Source organism: Aedes albopictus, chromosome 3 (genome assembly GCF_035046485.1).
Source record: "Aedes albopictus strain Foshan chromosome 3, AalbF5, whole genome shotgun sequence".
NCBI classification, from domain to species: Eukaryota; Metazoa; Arthropoda; class Insecta; order Diptera; family Culicidae; genus Aedes; species Aedes albopictus.
Genome location: NC_085138.1, coordinates 134,256,634 through 134,276,450, shown reverse-complemented (window position 1 = coordinate 134,276,450; position 19,817 = coordinate 134,256,634). Strand labels below are relative to the sequence as shown.

General features: G+C 40.7%; 1 protein-coding gene across 6 annotated transcripts in view; it reads left to right on the top strand.

Annotated features, from left to right (window-relative positions):
• The window catches only part of LOC109419338 (extracellular serine/threonine protein CG31145), a 341,080-nt gene extending 324,607 nt beyond the window's left edge, over positions 1 to 16,473 (top strand). For all 6 annotated transcript variants that reach the window (XM_062857335.1, XM_062857333.1, XM_062857336.1 and 3 more), the window contains one exon: positions 10,470 to 16,473. In XM_062857335.1, the coding sequence (XP_062713319.1) occupies positions 12,131 to 13,690 (1,560 nt within the window). In that variant the 5' untranslated portion in view covers positions 10,470 to 12,130 and the 3' untranslated portion in view covers positions 13,691 to 16,473. The remainder of the gene's footprint in view (positions 1 to 10,469) is intronic.
• Positions 16,474 to 19,817: the final 3,344 nt, after the last annotated feature.

Genomic DNA, 19,817 nt, shown 5'->3' with positions numbered 1-19,817 from the left:
GCATGGGAGCGGACAAGACACCTTTGTGCAGTAAGCTGCACGAAAAAGCCCTGTACTGCGCTTCAATGAGGCCGATGATTTTCTAAGGGTCACTCTTGTGTCTGAGGGCTCCCTACATATTCTAGTGATTGAGAAGGTCGAAAGCTTTTTCGTGATCCATGAACACCCGGGAAGAAAGATTCTTGGAATTCATTGAATTGCCAGGATGATTTGTCCTCGCAGGATCATCCAGCGCGAAATCCTTTTGATGCCGCCTGAGAGTTGCGTCAATCTTCTCCTGAATCCGGTTAAGGAACACTATGCAGAGAACTATGAGAACGAGGCGCAGCATAATGATACCCCGCCAATTATCGCATACAGTCAGGTCATCCTTTTTGAGCGCCTTTACTAAGACGCCGTGCATCCAGTCGACCGGAAATGTTACGGTTTCCTATATAGTTGCAGAATAGTTGATGCGGATGGCTGTTCTATCTTCTGCAATAATGGAGTTTCGGTGTCGACACGGGTAATGCGTCGAACTCTTGATGAATCACACTGAAATATTGGTGGCGTGGCCGGCACTTGGAACAGATTTCCAAAGTGCTCGAACCAGCGATTCAGCTGGTCGACCGGGTCGGTCAATAGCTGTCTACACGTGTCTTTCACGGGCATCTAGGATTTTTCTTAGTCCCATTAAGACCACGTGAGACATCGTAGAGGAGACGAATGTCGCCGATATCTGTGGCTTACTCATTACCGTCGCGAGCGCTCTTTTTTCCTGTCTACACGAACGCTTCACTTCATTCTCGAGGGTTGAATAGCACCCACGGGCTACAGCTTTGGCTCCTCGTGTTTTCGCTCACTACATCGCGGCTTTAGCGTTCCTTCGCTCATCTATCCTCCTCCAGCAGGTGTCATTTGTGCTTCACTGCTTTTCTGAGTGCTTAGTTCTGCCAAATTAATCTCGTCGGTGGCGATGAAGGCGTTCTTGATGGTCCTCCATTTGCTCCATTCTCCTTCCGTTAACCCATTAAGGTGAATATAGAACGAAGCCACACCTTGAATTTTCAGAAGCACAAATCTGAAGAACCAAGTAGCGCACTAAGCTGGAAAGTTGAAGTTGATCGATTGGCCACCACCAGCGGGTGACCAATCAATCAACTTTTCAGCTCGGTGTGATGTTTGGTTCCTCAGATTTGTGCTTTCGAAAATTCAAGGTGTGGCTTCGTTCTATATTCACCTTAACGCCCACATTATGCCACAATCACAGTAGATGCCTGATTTTTTCTGGAGTACCTCAACCCCATAAAAGAAAGTTATCGTAGTCATTTAAACGGAAATCTACGGTGAAATTTTCGTTTTAATACACAGTGGGGCATACGCACGTAAAACGTTGAAAAAATATGTTTTCTATTTTTTTTTTTTTTTTTTTTTTGTGCAGCTACCTTATTTCTATGAGCTATGTTAATCTATTTTAATGGCTTTAATGATTTTTAATGGAATAGTTGATATTCTCTCAATAAAAAAAAATACAGTTTGAAATGTTCCAGAAAGGGTTTAGATTAGTAATAACTAAAAAAATCTACTAGTAGTTTATCAATGGATAGTTTTTAACAGTTTTTAGTTTTTTCAATATGCATCATTTCAATAATTTCTATATATAATGGCTTGACATTCGGCATACTAGTAGTAGTTCCTGCCCACCGTACCCAAGCAACACACATGTTATATAACAGTTACGGCAGCGCAAGTTTTGGTTGTATAGAAGTTTATTTTACGTAATTCTAACACAATGTTGAAATAACGTCGAATTAACTTCTATACAACCAAAACTTGCGCTGTCGTAACTCTTATATAACATGTGTGTTGCTTGGGTATCCTTCTGGCTTTGGCAACCGCAGAGCGTAGCGAGCACGTAGCTCACCCTGTGCCGCCACACACCGTGATTTTATACAGCGCCAAAGATTATTCTTAGCACTCGTAATTCGAAAACTCCAAATGTTTGCAAGTGTTCTTTGAACATGGTTTATATTTCATTTTATAAAGGACCGGAGCTCACAGTAGAAACGAATTCCGCTAATGATGCGTGATCGTATTTCACGGCTCAGCTGTGTTACAGCTGTGGTTATATGGACCTGAGTCTTTTGTGTAGTTCTATTATCGAGTTACACAGGTTCAAAATTTCTATGTGTTGCGGTGAAAATTAGCCATTTTACCCTCGCGCAAACAGTGAGAGTAGTCATATGCTATTAGCTTCACTGTAGGTGATACAAATAAAACGAGTAGGAAGTAGCGATAGTATCAAGTGCGTTGATCACTAGTCGATCACAGTAAGTTTGTTCGAATTTGTAATATGTAAAAGGAAACTAAATCCGGGTTGAACTGAATCCGATAATTATTATTGAGGCTGAAGAATTTTAAGTGTTTTAAAATGAAACAAACTATCCCAGTTTTGGCTGATTCACCACCGGTGTGTTCCATCTGCTCAAAGAACTCCAGTAAAATTCTACCTCAGCAAGACTTCTATGAATTATTGAAACCGCCTAACACGCTAACCTAAAACCAACCAGTTCATTATAGTATAAATACCCACCTGAACAAGCACGAAAAAGATAGGAGAATAGAAGACGGTGTAACATGCTTCATTTTCCACGGTATTAGCAAAACTTACTAATCTGTGAATAGACAATTGGGCATTCAAGTCTTCTGGTCTCTAAGTAAATTGCAGGGCGCTAGTTGATCAAATTACGTTCAATTTATCCATATACAATATACATATATTTTGCATCAGTAGGTCGGCTCCAGTGGCACGTTCGACCCAAATGAATGTCTTTGAGATGAGAGTCACAATGAACCGAGTAAAGATAACAAATTAATAGCACATAGCACGTTATCGAAAATTACGTTAGCATAGAGTTCAAGTTGATTACTAATTATACTATACTTATTTTTTTTTTTCAACATTATATTTAGTTATAAATTATATGAATTAAGACGGCTGTTTGATACCTAACTGGCTTTGTTATCAATCAGTAGCCATGTAGTTTTATTTTATGGTAAAAACTACTTTACCAATATTAATTCAGAATTTTTAGAGCCCACTTGTGCCACCTAGCCGACAAATCTACAACCAACTATCAGATAGCTCTTGATGTCCTGATCGACCTTGTTGAAGTCAAAATTCTTCTATGTAGTCGGATTCACGAGATACAGAAGTTCAGAATTTTTGGAACTCACTAGCGCCACCTACCGGATAAACCCAGAACCAACTAGTTCACTATCCGTTAGCCCTTGATGTACTGATCAACTTTGCCGACGACGAAATTTTTCTATGTAGTCTGATTATCGAGATACAGAAGTTCAGAATTGTTAGGGCTCACATGCACCACCTAGCAGATTTACCTTGAACCAACTAGTGTACTATCGGGTAGCTCTTGATGTTCAGATCGACCTTCCGAAGACGAAATTCTTCTAAGTAGTCTGATTCTCGAGACACAGAAGTTCAGAACTTTTAGAGCCCACTTACACCACCTAACGGATAAACCTACAACCAACTAGTTCACTATCGGATAGCTTTTGATGTCCTGATCAACTTTGCCAAAGACAAAAAATTTCTATGTAGTCTGGTAGTGTAGTCGCCACCTAGCGGATAAGCCTATAACTAACCATTTCAGTATCGGGTAGCTCATGATGTCGTGATCGACCTTGTCGAAGACGAAATTCTTCTATGTAGTCTGATTTTCGATATACAGAGGTTTATTTTTTTAGGACTCACTAACGCCACCTAGCGGATAATCCTTGAATCAACTAGTGCGCTACCGGGTTACTCTTGATGTCCTGATCAACTTTGCCGAAGGCGAAATTCTTCTATGTAGTCTGATTCTCGAGATACAGAAGTTCAGAATTTTTAGAGCTCACTTGCGCCACCTAGTGCACAAACCTACAAGCAACTAGTTCACTATCGGATAGCTGTTGATGTCCTCATAAACCTTGACGAAGACGAACTTTTTCTATGTACATAATCGGCTTCTCGAGATACAGAGGTTTAAATTTTTAGGACTCACTAACGCCACCTATTGATGTCCTGATCAACCTTGCTGAAGACGAAATTCTTCTATGTTGTGGTGGTTGTTGGGAAACAGAAGATAAGAATTTTTATGACTCACTAGCGCCACCTAGTGGATAAGCCTAGAACTAACTATTTCAGTATCGAATAGCTCTTGATGTCCTGATCGACCTTGTCAAAGACGAAATTCTTCTATGTAGTCGGATTCTCGAGATATAGAGGTTTAAATTTTTTAGAACTCACTAGCACCACCTACCGGATAAACCTAGAACCAACTAGTTCACTATCGGATAGCTCTTGATGTCCTGATCAACTTTGCTGTTGACGAAACACCTATCGAAGCACAATGTTTCATGATCACTAGCGCCACCTACTGGAGCGAAAACGTACTAAATTACATACCATCGGAGAGTCCTTGATCTCCTCAACAACTTTGCTGAAGACAGCAGTCTTCTAAAAAGCTGCATTTCTCCGCAGTTATCACAAAAGTTACTGGTCCATAAATAGATCACTGGGCGTAAATGGGTTAACAGATTTCTATTCCATGAAGACAGCGCTGGCGTGAGAGCTGAGTAGGAAATCAATTCCACGGTGACGAGGAGCGTGTTCGCCTCGTAGGCCAGAATACAGCAGAGTTTGATCCGATGTTCGGCTAACGGGCTTCGCTTAGTCCTAGGATCTCAAGCTTCCTACCATATCAAAGTTCTAATTCTTATTTGTTGTTTTGCGCTAAAAGTCGTTGCCGTTGAATTAGTTCGTAATTGTTCAATTTCGGTTTTTGGGATTCGGGTTGTACAGCAGGCTGTAACAGTAGATTGTTGGCCTAAAGTCTCCTACCAACCGTAGTGGGGCAGCCACCTTAGGTATAGATTCCGGTGGAGAACCATTTCATACTCAGCCGTTGGGTGCCAGAACAGACGCTGTTCGATTCGCACCTCCTAGGTGAACATGCGCTCGAGACGTACCTCCTCAATCTAGCCCAAATCAGAACCTGCTAGCTAACCACGCAACTCTTAGATGGCGGTGTTTGCCATCGTTTGACCCGTGGAAGCATGAGGTAGAAACTTGAGAGGACCAGAGCTATGCTAGACGCTCTACTTATCGACTCATCGTTTTGCAGCCCCTTCAGAAATCCCTATAAATAAATGAAATATTTCGGCGCGACTTTTAGTGATTCATTACGGAATTTTCTCATAAACTTATTCAACATTACTCCAAAGAATTACTAAAAATTCCACTACGGGATCTTTGAAAAAACAATCAAAGTTTCATTCGGAAATTTTCTCCAGGGATTTTTTCAATTTCTCATATTTTCAGAATTGCTCCAACGATTCTTCAGAAAATCTTCCAGGGAATTATTGAGAAATTTTACCAGGTATGCTTCCAGAGATTTCTCTGAGCAATTCTTCAGGAATTCTTCCATTGATTCCTATAGAAAAAAACAGATTAATCCACCTAGTGGTGATAGTGCCTTTCTCGTCGAATATGTACTCATGATCTTTCCGTCGATATACACAGCTAGTCGCGTTCGATAATTTTTACCGAAATCTCAACTGCTGAGCGTTCGGTAATGGTTTTTTACCGAAATCCTGTAAAAATTACCAAATTTCGGTAAAATGTTATCGTTTATCTGTCAAATTTTAACGAAGTTCGGTAAAGATCACCGAATTTTCCCGGTAAAAAACTTAACGGTTGAGATTTCGGTAAAATATTACCGAAGTCGGTGATTTTTTCTAAGTGTGCCGAAGTGTTCCTAAATGCTGAGAATACCTTAATTAGAACAGCAAGAATTTTTCTCAAACCTATCATCGAGCAGGGAAACTTTTTGATGGCTCATATTCTGATGTTATGTGCAACGTATAGGCAGAGCTGAAAAATATCAGACCTCTCAGTTGACTGCTTGATCACCATCACTGGTTGCCGAATAATTTGAAAACGATAGTTACAAACTAAGATATTTTTTTCCACAATCACAGATCACTTTGCAGTCTTCGACAAAGTTTTTTGCATGGGTTTGGTTCAATTTTACATTTAACCACTTCCGACGGAACACCCTGAACCGGATCCGGGACAGTACCGATTGTCCCAAATATGGTCTGAGATTAGTTTCTGGCTAACTGTGCATCAGGTTTCCTATAAAACTGCGAATTGATGTGTCGCATGCATGGGTTTTGTTCAATTTATCTTGTGACCAATTCCGCCGGGACACTCGGAACCGGTTCTGGGACACAACTCTAACTAACATTAGTCTCTATTAATGTGATCTGAGGCTTTTTTTTCTTGCAAACCGTTCATCAGGTTATCGAAAAAGTCACGATTTGATGTGTCACATGCATGGGTTTGGATCAATTTTATATTTGACCACTTTCGGAGGGACTCCCGAAACCGGTTCCCGAATACTACCGGTTGCCTCAAATGTGGTCTGAGACTATTTTCTTGCTGACCGTTCTTCAGGTTATCGAAAAAAAACACTATTTAATGTGCCGCATGCATGGGTTCGGCTTGCTTTTATATTTGTCCACATATATGGTCACTTCCGGCGGGACACCCGGAACCGGTTTCGGAACACCACCGGTTCAGATATGGTCCGAGATTATTTTCCCGCCAACCGCATGCATGGGTTTAGTTTGCTTTTATATTTGGTCACTTCCGACGGGACACACGGAACCGGTTCGGGAACATTACCGGTTCAGATATGGTCCGAGACTATTTTCCTGCCAATCGTTCATCAGATTTTCGAAAAAGCCGCTATTTGATGTGTCGCATGCATGAGTTTGGTTCACTTTTATATTTGGCCACTTCCGGCGGGACACCCGGAACCGGTTCTGGAATACCACCGGTTCAGATATGGTCTGAGGCTATTTTTCTGATAACCGTTCATCAGGTTATCGAAAATGCCACGGTTTAATGTGTCGCATGCATGGGTTTGTAGTATTTTCATATCTTGCCCCTTCCTGGGGTATCGATCCGGAACACCTAAATGGCCATAACTCCGGAACAGCTGAACAGATCCAAACCATTTTCAATAGGAAACAATGGAACCAGATTCCGCGTCGAATGAACCATCGGTCGTTAAAATCGGTTGAGATTTAGTACAAAAAAGTGATGTGAGTTTATTTTGTACACACACATACACACACACATACGCACATACACACACACAGACATCATCTCAATTCGTCGAGCTGAGTTGATTGGTATATGTGATTCGACCTTCCGGCCTTCTATCAAAAAGTCATTTTTGGAGTGAACATATAGCCTTTCCAGTACACTTAGTGTACGAGAAAGGCAAAAAAATAAGTTTCCATTAAATTTTTCTGAGATTTGCAGAGATTACCCCAGAAATAGAGTTGGCATTTTTTTTTGTATATAACATTTCCTGGATTTCTAGCAACATTGATCCACAGAACACTTCAGAAAATCCCCAAAATCATTTTGGAAAGTCTTCTACGCATTTCTTGTGGAAGTTCTTTAGAACATCTCCCATGTATCGGAGTTTTCGTTAGAGGATCTTCTAAAACAATCCTATAGAAAATTCTTTAAAAAGCTTCAATTGGGTTTTCTAAAAAATATCCTTCTTAGATTTTCTCAGGAATGCGTACAAAAATACTCTCAGTAAATTATCCACGGATTCCTTTTAAAACGCATTCAGCGATTAAAGAAAATCGAAGGTTCCACCTTAAATTTCTCCAAGCATTTCTTGAGGAAATCTTCCTCAGATCCCTAAAGAAATTCTTACAAAAATTACTTCAGAAATTCTTCCAGGGATACGTTTAAAAGTTGCTTTGGAGATTCCTTCAGCATTTCTTCTGGGATATCTCCATAAAGTTGTTTGAGTTAAAGTTTTTCTTAAATTAATCCATAGACTCTAACTTCAGAAATCCGGTCATAAAATCTACCAACACCAAGGTTTCCTACAGAAACTCCTCTGGCTATTTTTTTTTTCAGAAATTCTTCCATAATAATAACTGTCAAAGATTTCGCGATGTCTTGCGTCGAATCATCGTTAGGTGCGCAGCCATACTAACTCTTTTTGCAATCGTATTGAACGTCAACGAATCGTAACTCTTTTGGAAAGAGTCATGACTCATTCACTCGGTCTCGCGAATCGATTCATTGAGTCGATTCGCGAGGCATTTACCCATCTCTTAAAGGGGCACTCTGAAATGGTTTATGGTGGTAGTCCTATGCGGTTGGGGGCTGCCATCTGATAAAATTCTGGAATTCTTTCAGATATTCTCGATGAAAATTTTGCAAGAATTTTATTTCTCCAGGATATTTTTATGGAATTCCTTATGACATTATTCCAGGAGTTTCTGCAGGGCTTCCCTGAAGAATTCTTCCAACAATTTTTTAAGGCGTTTCTGCAGCAAATTTATGAGGAATTTGTCATGTTGTTCCTTCTAGGTTTCTTCAAACAATGTCAAACACGAGAAAGACAACATTTCCACGGGAATTACTTTTGGGAATCCAAAAAGAAAACTTCTGAACTCATTCTCAGAAGGAATCCCAGAAGGAACTTCTAGATGAATTCCAGGAGGAATCTTGAAAAAAAAATCATAAAGAAATCTCAAAAGAAACTCCGTGAGAAGTTCCTGGAGCAATTCCAGATGGAACATTTGGAGAAATCAGAAGAAGCTGTTTGTATAGTATTAGAAGGAAGTCCTAGATAAATCCTGGTTAAATTTCTGAAGAAAATACGGAAGAACCTTTTAAAGGAATCCCGGAAAAAAAATCTGAAGGATTCTAGGAATATCTTTTGGAGAATCTCGGAAGATATCCAGAAAGCACCCCTGGTGAAATCTAAGAAAATAACTACTGGAGGAATGCTAGAAGGAACTATGGGAGGAATCCGTGAAGGGATTCCTCGCGGAATTCTAAGAGATCCTGGAGAAATCCTTGTAGAAGTGAATATAGGACTGCCAGAAGAAGTTTTTTGAGGTGTCCCGGAAAAAAAGCCTGGATAAATCCCAGAAGGAACTGCTCGAAAAATTCAGGAAGTAATTCCTGTAGGAATTCAAAAAAGATCTCTTAAATGAATCCCAGCAGCTCCTGAAGGGGTTTTGAAAGCTTTCCAGAAGGAATTCCTGCAGAAATCTCTGAAAGAATGTCCGGAATTCCGGAAAGAATTCGTGAAGGGACCCTACAAGGAATTCCTGGAAGTTCTTATGGGATCTAAAAAAAAATCTTTTTGAAATCCCTGGAGAAATGTCCGAAAAAACATTAGGTGGAAGACAGAAGGAGAAAACTTTCAAAGAACTCTTGAGAGAAAACATCGATTGACACCTAGAAGAACGTTTGAAAAAGCTGCTGGAGAAATCTAACAAGGAGCTTTTGGAGGAATCTTAGAAGGAGCTCCGGGAGGAATTCTTAGAGGGATCTCTAAAGGAACCCCTGAAGCAATACAAGAAGGAGTAATTATCAAATGGAATCCCAAAGGAAATTAAAAAAGGGAGGAATTCTCAAAAATGGGTATCCCAAAAGAAACTCTTTGATGAATTCCAGAATAAACTGCTGTGAGAATTTAAAAAAAATGCAGCTTTCTCAAAATGTCAAAATGTTAAGTGCCTAATATATTTCTTAGTGAACAAACTAATATCTTCGAAAGCTTTTTCCATCAACTTACTGTTCTTCGGAATCAAGCAGTACGATGGGTAGTTAGCTTTGGTGATAATCTTCACTGCACAAATGGTCCGAATCCACGTTTTAACAGGAAAAAACTTCCTATTTCTGTTAACGTCAGAGAAATTGTTTAAGATTAACCATACCTTGTTTGAACGTGATCTTCCATTAACCAAATGATAATTATTAATTTATTTGCATCGTTAAACGTTGATAACCATCTTTGGCTAATTTGAAGTATTATAGCCATAACTGGTACACTAAGCCTATAAAGTATTGAATTTCATTAATTTACTTTGCTGAGTGCAGAACCCATTTATCGTAGAGATTACTTAAAGAATACAGTTTATACAGGGCTCCGCTGAATTGTGTAAGTGATGCATCAAGTAATAGAGGAAATCTTGGCAAAACCTCGCGTTCTCAGAATGGTTGACAAATTACTCGCATGACCTTTGGCAGTTACTTTGGTTTGGATCTTATTTCCTAGTAAGCCTCGAATCATGTTATGGAAAAGTCCCACTTGTTTGTGCTTATCTTATTCACATACATATGCCATTATAATGTTACCAGATATATCTTGATAAGCTTCGCATGCTTTCTACTTTTTGAATGTCCAACGGCGCCACTCCACTCTTATCTACCCTATTGTACGTCAATTGTCACAAAATCTTATAATCATTTTTAGATTTTTATGACAATTGACACATTATAGGGTAGATAATGAAGATAATTGTATGCAGCCTGCCCATCACTTCAGCTGACAACCGAAACGCTCACCGTTTATTTATCTCTTTTGTTCCAGATCGAAATCGGCTCCACCTTTCTTTGGCAGCATCAATACCCAGAGAGCAGCTCAGAAGCGTGCATTGTTATCGACCCGCAGCCATTGTCGTCCTCGATCATCACGAGGCCAAACCATTTACCCGTAGGTAGATAAGCCGAGAGCGCATCAGCAACAAGCAGGCAGCATGTATCAATCGCTAGGTACCGAACGAGAACGACGACGTTTACGAAGTTACCTACCGAATCGTCGGCACCTGGTTTGGGCTAAACGATAACAAGCGTCGTACTTTGAGACCTCGCACGCACCTGTCCGAATCGAGGGGCATCACATCGAATTGGTAGCAAAACAAAACAACCCAAAAAAACGACGAATCCACATACCGGCAAGCTTACCGACTCAGCTGTTTTCGACGAACACAAAAAGGAAAGGAACGCGGCAATTACCCGGCAGTAATCCGGTGCTCTTTCTCCCGCTGCTTGACGCGGCGGGCCATCAGTATCGATTCAGAGCCCACGCGAGACGCCAGCTTCCAAAAAACGACCGCGCGCGCACGCCACTACGCTGGAGAAGAGCTTCGTTGGAGATCGCTGCGCAGCCAGACAGACAGAAGAAGCGCTGTTTGCCGTCGTCGTTGTCGCTGTCGGTAACCTCGTTTCGCACGGAGCGACTGGCCACGAGCGGAGATTATGTAAATGATCGGTGCTTTATTCGCACCATTGTGTTTGCTCGGTTGGTTTCTTTGCTGTGTAGAACTTGGAGATTGAAAGATTGAAGATTCTGCGATTTTTTTTCTGTGGTGCGAAAGTGTTGGGCGGCGAGAGTGTGGAACGAAGGTCGGTTTGTTATTGAAATACGGACGGGTAGATTTCGCGTGTGAGTGCAGCTCTGGGAAGAGAGGTGTTAGACACGTAGCTGTAGCAGAGCGGAGAGTGTGCGAGAGAGAACAAGCGCTGCGGGAAGCTTAATCTTATCAGAAAATTGCGCCGTGCTAGTAGTGCGCGAGAACCGAGTGATTTCGCAAGTGTTCGTCGCTGAGCTGCGGGAGTTGGGTTGGGAATTAGTTTTGACGAGATTCTTGCAATGATGGCTCGAAACTAGAGTTCGGATTTGGAGATTACGAAGACGTTCCGAGCGGGGGCCACGTGACGACAGACTGAGAAGTGTCTAGATGAGAAGATTACCCCCGAGTTGGATGAACGGCAAATGTCATGTTTTTGTTTGAACTAGCTGAATCAGCAGTGCCCTCGGCTGAGCGGTGCAAGTTGTGAAGGATCTTCTTTGTGAACTACTCGGTATGTTGGTTGTGGTTGTGATATTTCAGTGTGAACAGAGGTAAAAATCTCGTAGGGAGAAAACATCGAAAATGCTGACACCGGTGAAAAACAATCAGAGTGCATAGACACGGGCTGTTGAGACCCGATGGTAGATAGTGCCCTTTTACAGTGATAGTGACGAAAACATAAAAACAATTTCTGACGGAGGGTAGTTGAATGAAACAGAGTGATTTGCTGAGTCGCATAAAATGTTCCAGTCGGTGATGTTGCAAAAGATTGCTCTGGTAATGAACCGAGCTGAATCGAAAGTGTTTTGAGTGGCAATCATTCGATAATTGGTGTTTGAAGTGAGAGGATCAGTCGCCTGTGCGACCCTGACCACGGCCAGAACGAAGATCGACGAAGATGTACTGGATTCGGTCGAAAAAGCTGAAAGAGCGGCTAGCGCTTGGCTTCGGAGCCTCGCTGGTGCTGTTCACGTTGCTGTTGGTGATCGATCTTCAGATGGACCTTGGGGTGTCCCGAGGAGAATTTATTCCATCTCACGCACGAATACGATTTGCCAACGAGGAGGACAAAGGCGGAATATATAACGAATTTCACCGGAAGTATCTTGCCAAAAGCAATGCGTCCGGTTCCAAAGAGTACCTTACTACAAATCCGCATACCCGAGGTCGGACTGATACTTCCGGATCGGGATACCCAAGCAAACAGGTTACCACAACTCCTCCCCATGACCGATTTAAGGATTTAACTGCGATAGTGGTGGCACCAAAAAATCGCCGCAATCCGGAATACTACGAAAGGATAGTCGTCAAGGAAGACCACGAGGACAATGAAAATCCAACTCTGGCAGAAATGCTGGATCTGCGGATCAGTAACAACGCAAGCAATCTGGAAAAGTTTCAGCTTTCCATTACCAAAAACGAACTTTACTCGAAAAGTGATACCCTGGTGGATTCTGTGATAGAGGACATGGTCAAGCTACCCATCAAGCACGTTGTCCAGAAAGAAGGTGGCACTCAAATCAAACTGATCATTGAGTATCCCAACGATATTCATGCTCTGTTCAAACCGATGCGATTCCCAAGGGAACAACAAACGCTGCCAAACCATTTTTACTTTACCGACTACGAGCGACACACAGCGGAAATTGCAGCATTCCATCTAGATCGGTTAATGGGATTCCGGCGGGCGATGCCAGTTACCGGGCGACTTCTCAACATTACCACAGAAATCGAGCGGGTGTGTGACGATAACCTACTGAAGACGTTCTTCATATCGCCGGCTCGGAACAAGTGTTTCCACGGTAAATGTTCCTACTATTGTGATACGTCCCATGCCATTTGCGGCAATCCGGACACGCTGGAAGGTTCATTCGCTGCCTTCCTCCCAACTCAGCAGGACACCCAGCGAAAAGTGTGGCGTCATCCCTGGCGTCGGTCGTACCACAAGCGCAGGAAGGCACAGTGGGAAACCGATCCCGACTACTGCGCCATGGTCCGTGACATTCCCCCGTACGACGAAGACCGTCGATTGCTGGACCTGATGGACATGTCGGTGTTTGATTTCCTCATCGGGAACATGGACCGTCATCACTACGAAACGTTCAAGATCTTCGGAAACGACACGTTCCCCATTCATCTGGACCATGGTCGAGGCTTCGGTCGACCGTTCCACGATGAACTATCGATTCTGGCACCGCTGCTCCAGTGTTGCCTGATTCGATCATCAACGCTCGAGACGCTGCTGCTGCTCCACAATGGTCCGAAGACACTGTCGGAACGGATGCGAGAATCGCTGGCGATCGATCCCATTGCACCGGTCCTGTGGGAACCTCATCTGACGGCGCTGGATCGAAGGGTAGGTATCATCCTGCAGGCTGTGAGAGACTGTCTGAAGAAAGCGTCGGAAGAGGAGTTCGATGGCAGCCAGAATCAGCTGAACCACGACAACTTCTCCTAGCGTTCCTATCGTCCCAGGCGGACCCGGCGGCGCCTCTACAGGATATTGGTCAATCTGAAGAGCAACGGTGCGAATCGAATCGGCCAATACAGAAGCTTGTACATAGTCTAGGAACCAGATGTGAGTGAGAGCGCGAAATGCGCAAGTGAGCGGGAAAGAAAAGCGAGAGTGAGCGAAACTGGTGAATGCGAAAAACTGTGAGTGCATGATGATGTCCGGTAGTAAATATGTGGCATTAGTCGAGTTGTTTATTGGTTCGTTGCGGGATCATTATCATAAAATGATAGCAAGAAGCGCATAGGATAGGCTCGGTCGGAAATGAACGCTGCAAATGTTTCGATTGAACGGTTGTAAAGTTCTCGGACGTTAATTAGATCAATAGGATTAACCATGTGCATAGTCCGCTAATGATGAATGATATATACAATAATATACATATTCGTAGCATGCGGATTGCTCCGCAGCAATAAGAGGCCAAAGTTGTAAATGAGCAAAACTTATTCGAGAGTCCCCTCGAGGAACCATATTTACGTTTTAAACGCTAGATGATGATATTAGATGTTCTTGTTTTTCCTGTTAAGTTTTACAACTCTATAGTACACGTTCCGAACCCGTTTTTTCCTCGTTACCCAATATAACATGATGAGACAGACAAAATTTGTTCAGCTCCCAGATAAGATATCAAATGTTCTTAGAATGTTCCGTACTCGTACCGAGCCAGACTCTCCAGATGATGAACAGTTCGTAAATCTCTCACACACGGTAGCCAGTACTGTCAGCCAAAAACCAACAAGTTTAAATCAAGCAAGAGATAATAAAACTGAAACTAACCACTCGGATGCTGTTCCGTCCCGAACAGAGATGGTGATGGTTTCAAATAAATTACGTATTAATGTCCAATTATTCGAATGAATTCATTCCGTAAATCCCCACCCGCCACACCAAACCATCATCGTATCGTGCTATCAACTCCATATCAACGGCAATTATCACACCACCACCTTCAGTGCAAATCGAAACTTTCCGTTCTTTCTATAGGTACGTTGTTGTGTCCAGCAGGCAAGCTCATTAATAGATAAATGACATTATACATAGATGTGAATTAACGGATACTGCTCCCCGAGTGAGAGACCGATTGTGACAAAATTGTATTTAATAATGACGTTCATTAATCAACCCCGAACAACAGGATACGGATACGAAGTCCACAATGAATGCCAAATCCAACATATTTACTAGTCTGTCGCTTTATAACCCTTTCGTGCCTGTGTTGTTTCCGTTTGGTGTTTTTTTTTTTTATTGATGTTAGGTTTCAAATATTGGATTTTTATTTCCAAAGCAGCATTGATATCAACACACATGTCATATCTGAGTTACGGCAGCACAACTTTTAGTTTTATAGAAGTCACTATGACATATTTCTTGCATTGTGTTACAAGTACGCCACAGTAATTTCTGTAATTTCATTTTTACCAATCTTTCCATATATAGTTTTCCAACTCAATAATTCCCAATGAATGAAATTTGATACACTGATTTGATTTGTTTCAATGAAGCAAACATATTTTGAAATTTTCAATTCTTTTTTGAAAATCAAAATTGAAAACAAAAGAGTATATAGGGTAACAAGCCACTTTGGGTACTTTTCGCTATAACTCCACTCCTCAGAAAAAAGGACCAATAAAGGCCCGAAACGTCGGATCAGAATTAAAAAATAACGTTTTAGCTGGTCTTCCGACTGCATAAGCCAAAAACCATTTCAATATAACTCCAAATCAATTGACTTGAAATTTTGTACATGGCTGGATACTATACGTATCTCACCGCGTTCCAAGAAATGTGTCAATTGGTTCAAAATTGGATGAGTTCTAGCAAATAATAACCTAAAACAGGTAGCCCTGCCGAGATGGTTCCACTTCCCTACGTACTTTAAACTTTTTTTTTTATTTTTTCTTAAAAAAAAGATTGTTACGCTAGATAAGTTCTAAAACTGATACAGGAGTAACAAAATTATCAACCTGTAGGATCAGAGACATAGGCATGAAAGGGTCAACATTTACCTATAAAACAAGTTTCTTCAGTTCTACAAACATACCTCTCTCATCCAAATACTCCCTCCCGCTTTTCTGTATCTAAGATTCTTCAGTCAGTGCCCGGCTGCGACAAAATTGGGTGACACATTTCTCTTCAATTCACACCTTTCTTCTATCGAAAAACGAAAAAAAAAACTGATAAAACAAAAGCACAGTTTTGACGCGAAACAGTTGTACGCTGTCAGAACGATACCCGGGTGACCACCGCACCACCAGGAATGAATTTGTGCGAGCTACAAAGTGATACTAGATACCAACAAGCGACGAATCGAATTGTATGAACAATTACAACGTTAAGGCATAAAGATAAAGCAAACGCGAACAAACCATCAAAAAAAAACGGTTCGATATGGGATGTGTATGGTAAAACGATAACGTTGATTACGACAAAAAAGGGGAAGGGAATGTGCAAAAACCCCTAGGAACGAAAAGAAAAAAAAAAGATTTTCGATGCACTTTTATCGTTAGGAATCTTTGAAACTGATTGGTTCTCTCGTAAGGCTGTTTATATTCCCCCGATACCTTTTATTTATAATTTATTCGACAGTGTAGAGAGTAAATAGGAAAAAAAGAACGTAGGCTGAAATATTCGAAGAAAACAGAAAATGCAAGAAAAGCTAAACAACTGAAAACCGGAGAAAATGATAATAAAGAGACTACGATTGTTGTTCGACAAAATATGAAAACGGAGTTGGTGGTTTTGATTAAATTTGATGACAAGCCCGAGAAAAAACGGATATGGATAATACTATTGAGTAACTCTCGCTAAGACCGGCCCACTATTTAGACCTTGTCTTTAAAAATGTTTAAGGAGGTGATTTTCTCAAAAGTCCTGATGGACCCCCTGTTAGTTATAGCCCCAACCATTTTTGCAGACCCTTCGATTTTGCTCAAATGTTAACACATTTAAGCAAATATAACTAGAAAGTTTTTTAAGAAACCACCTCAAAACGAAATGTTGTTTAAAAGAGGAAAGATAGAGGTACTTTTTGCATTCATCCAGATATCCAAGAACCTGGCTAGAATAGAAGTTTACAATCTTCAGCAAAGTTGTTCAGGATAATGGCCATTTTCAGATAGTGAATAGCATAGTTCCGAATTCAGCACTTTGTGGCACTTGGTGCATTGAAGCTTCCGGTTTAGCATTGGCGTGATACTTTTCAAAATTCGAGCCAGATGGCAGTGCTCTACTGCAGAAAAACTGTTCAAGATATCTACCTATCCCAGATGATGAACGGAATGGTTCAGAATTTCTCTGTCACGAGGCGTTATTTTTTTTTCATTTAATGACTGTGGAAGTGCTCAAAGAACACTTAGTTGAAGACGCAGGACAAGTTCCAGTGGAAACGTAGAACCATACAGAGGAGGTATAAGGTATCAGTAGGTCGGCTCCAGAGGCACGCTCTCCTCCATTTGGGAAACAGGAAGACAGAGGAGGATCAATCATCGGCTGAGTCCAGGAAAGACATTTCATAAAGGAACACAAGACGAATTCTCAAAAGAATAAAAGAAGAATGCCTAGAACATACCTGGAGCAATACATGAAGACATTCATGAGACAAATTTGAAAGAGTCATTTCAGGAATTATCGACAGAGTGACTGGAGAATATCCAGAAAGAATGTTTGAAGGAATGTTTAAAAAACGTCCTTAGGAATTCTCGACCAAGAAATCACGAACGAAACTCTGTCATAATTTCTGAGGAACCCCTAGGAATGGCACAAAGACATCGGTTAGCGTAATTCATTAATAGCTTTTCAGTTTTCTAACTGAAGAGCTTCAGAACTACATATTTTTTAGAAGCTTTAGAATGAGTAATCCTTAATTTCTGTTTTATCCGAAATCCTATTTTTATAACAGCTAACAGTTATCTATTTGAACTGTGTAATACTATTACGGAAAATAAGCAATATCTAGTTATGACAGCGAGTGGATTTGTATACTACAAATATTTGTGTACCAAGAGTCCACTAACACCTACCACAATTTGTGACTCACAATCAATGTTACCTACAGTCGGTGACAAACGTTAGTAATTAACCCTCTAAAGCCTGTATCTGCAATAATCGGGACACAGAGGTACATACAGCTGTAAGTCTGTAATGAATCGGTAAAATTGGCCAAAAAATTAACTGAGAACTCTTTTGTGTATGTTTATTATTTGTGCCCAATTTTATAAAATTTGATGCATTACTATTAACTGTGGATGAAAAACAAACAAACGTGGTTTTAAGCATTTTGTACAATCATGCCTTAATTTCATTCACATAGTAGTTTTTTCGCTTCAATTGAAAGTTCTGTGAGGATAATTATGGAATTTTGTAAGAAGTTATGACACTTATAGCGACACTTTCTTGCAAAATTTCATCAACTTTGATCAATTGGTTTGAAAGTTACTGGTGTTTGCCTATTCATAACTTTTGAATTTCTCTGCCAATTTTCATGAAATTGTCACAGAGGGTAGTTGATTATGTGTATATTATGCCTGAAAAATTTGATGTTTATTGGTATAGTACTTTCAACAGTACAATCGAAACGTTAAGGGGTGCTGTTTGTCTGAGGGGCTAAAATGACAGTCAGTCCAAATACATGTTTCCCAAGTAACACACTTGTCACCGAAGAGTCACGGCGGCGCAGGTTTTTGTTGCGCAGAAGTCACTGTGACTTACTTCTAGCAAGTAAGTGTTTATTTGTTAGAAGTAAGTCACAGTTACTTCTGCGCAACAAAAACCTGCGCCGCCGTGACTCTTCGGTGACAAGTGTGTTACTTGGGTTTGACTATAACATTGTTAATAGTGCATCGATTTGAATGAAATGTAGATTGAGTGGTTTGTGTTCAAAATTTCAGGCATTTACTTTGCCAAATTCAAAAGTTACAGCGCTGAGAAGCAAAACTAGGGGCTGTACTAACTTCGATTGCACGCGTTCTACTGTTTCATTGCTACAACAAAAAGTAGGTACTGCACCGATTCACATGATTTTTTGCAGGTGAAATAAACACATCTTAAGATGCTATCAGGCAAAATTTAAGCAATTTTAATGAATCTGAATATTGCAAAGTTACAGCCGTATTTTTGTGTCCCGATTATTGCGGATACAGGCTTTATTTCCCAGTGAGCCATTCATCGGATTACTAATTGATTTGAATTTAATAATTTTCTTCACAAGCATCCAATCGTTTTGCGGTCTTCGAAAGAATGGTTCGTGGATCAATTTTCTACAAGGGAAGGAGCAATAATCGATTTGAATTGAAGAGTTAAGGGGCGATCTCTGGGATTTTTTTTCTTCTGAAAGTGAAGCATTTCCCATAGTAAATCCTTTAATAACTTTGAACCGCTTGCGCTAAATTATAATTTCACCGATCGCTTTGAAATTTTCCACAGATAATATGGGACCTAAATGGAATCCAAAAAGTCGACTGGAGCGAGGATTTATTTTTTTTTTCATACAGGCGTGTCCCACGCTAGCGTACATTTAAAGTTATAATTTGGTTTCTCACTCCTTGGCTCTGGGCCTCCTCAACCAACAATAAAATAATCCTTGCAGCTTCAGAGGTAGACGTACCAGTGTTGCCAGTTTCTCAAATATGATATGTTCTTCACTTATTTTACTGCTAAATCAACAAAAACCACACCATTTTGCTCGAATACATCCAATTTACTGTGATGTTCTGATAACATTTTGAAGAAAAACAAAATAGTAACAGTTTTAGGTATTAGAGCACGGGTTATTCTTTGCATAGTATTTGCAAGGTGTTGCTCGAGAAGTGCTCAGAGAATCCATTCACAAACTAAAGCATTGTACACTTAGAATCCGGACGGACAAAATTACGTATATCTCAGGGATGGAACAACGAACATAAAAGGTGAAGCCCTCAAAACAAAGATTATTTATCGTAGTTTCATGGAAAAATTACATTGAAATTATTTATTTTTATTTTAAACACATTTTCTCACTTTTTCCGTGTTAACCTCCTTAAAAATCTGCACAACTGTGGTAAATTTTAAAATCAACCCCTTCGGCATGTTAGTCCAA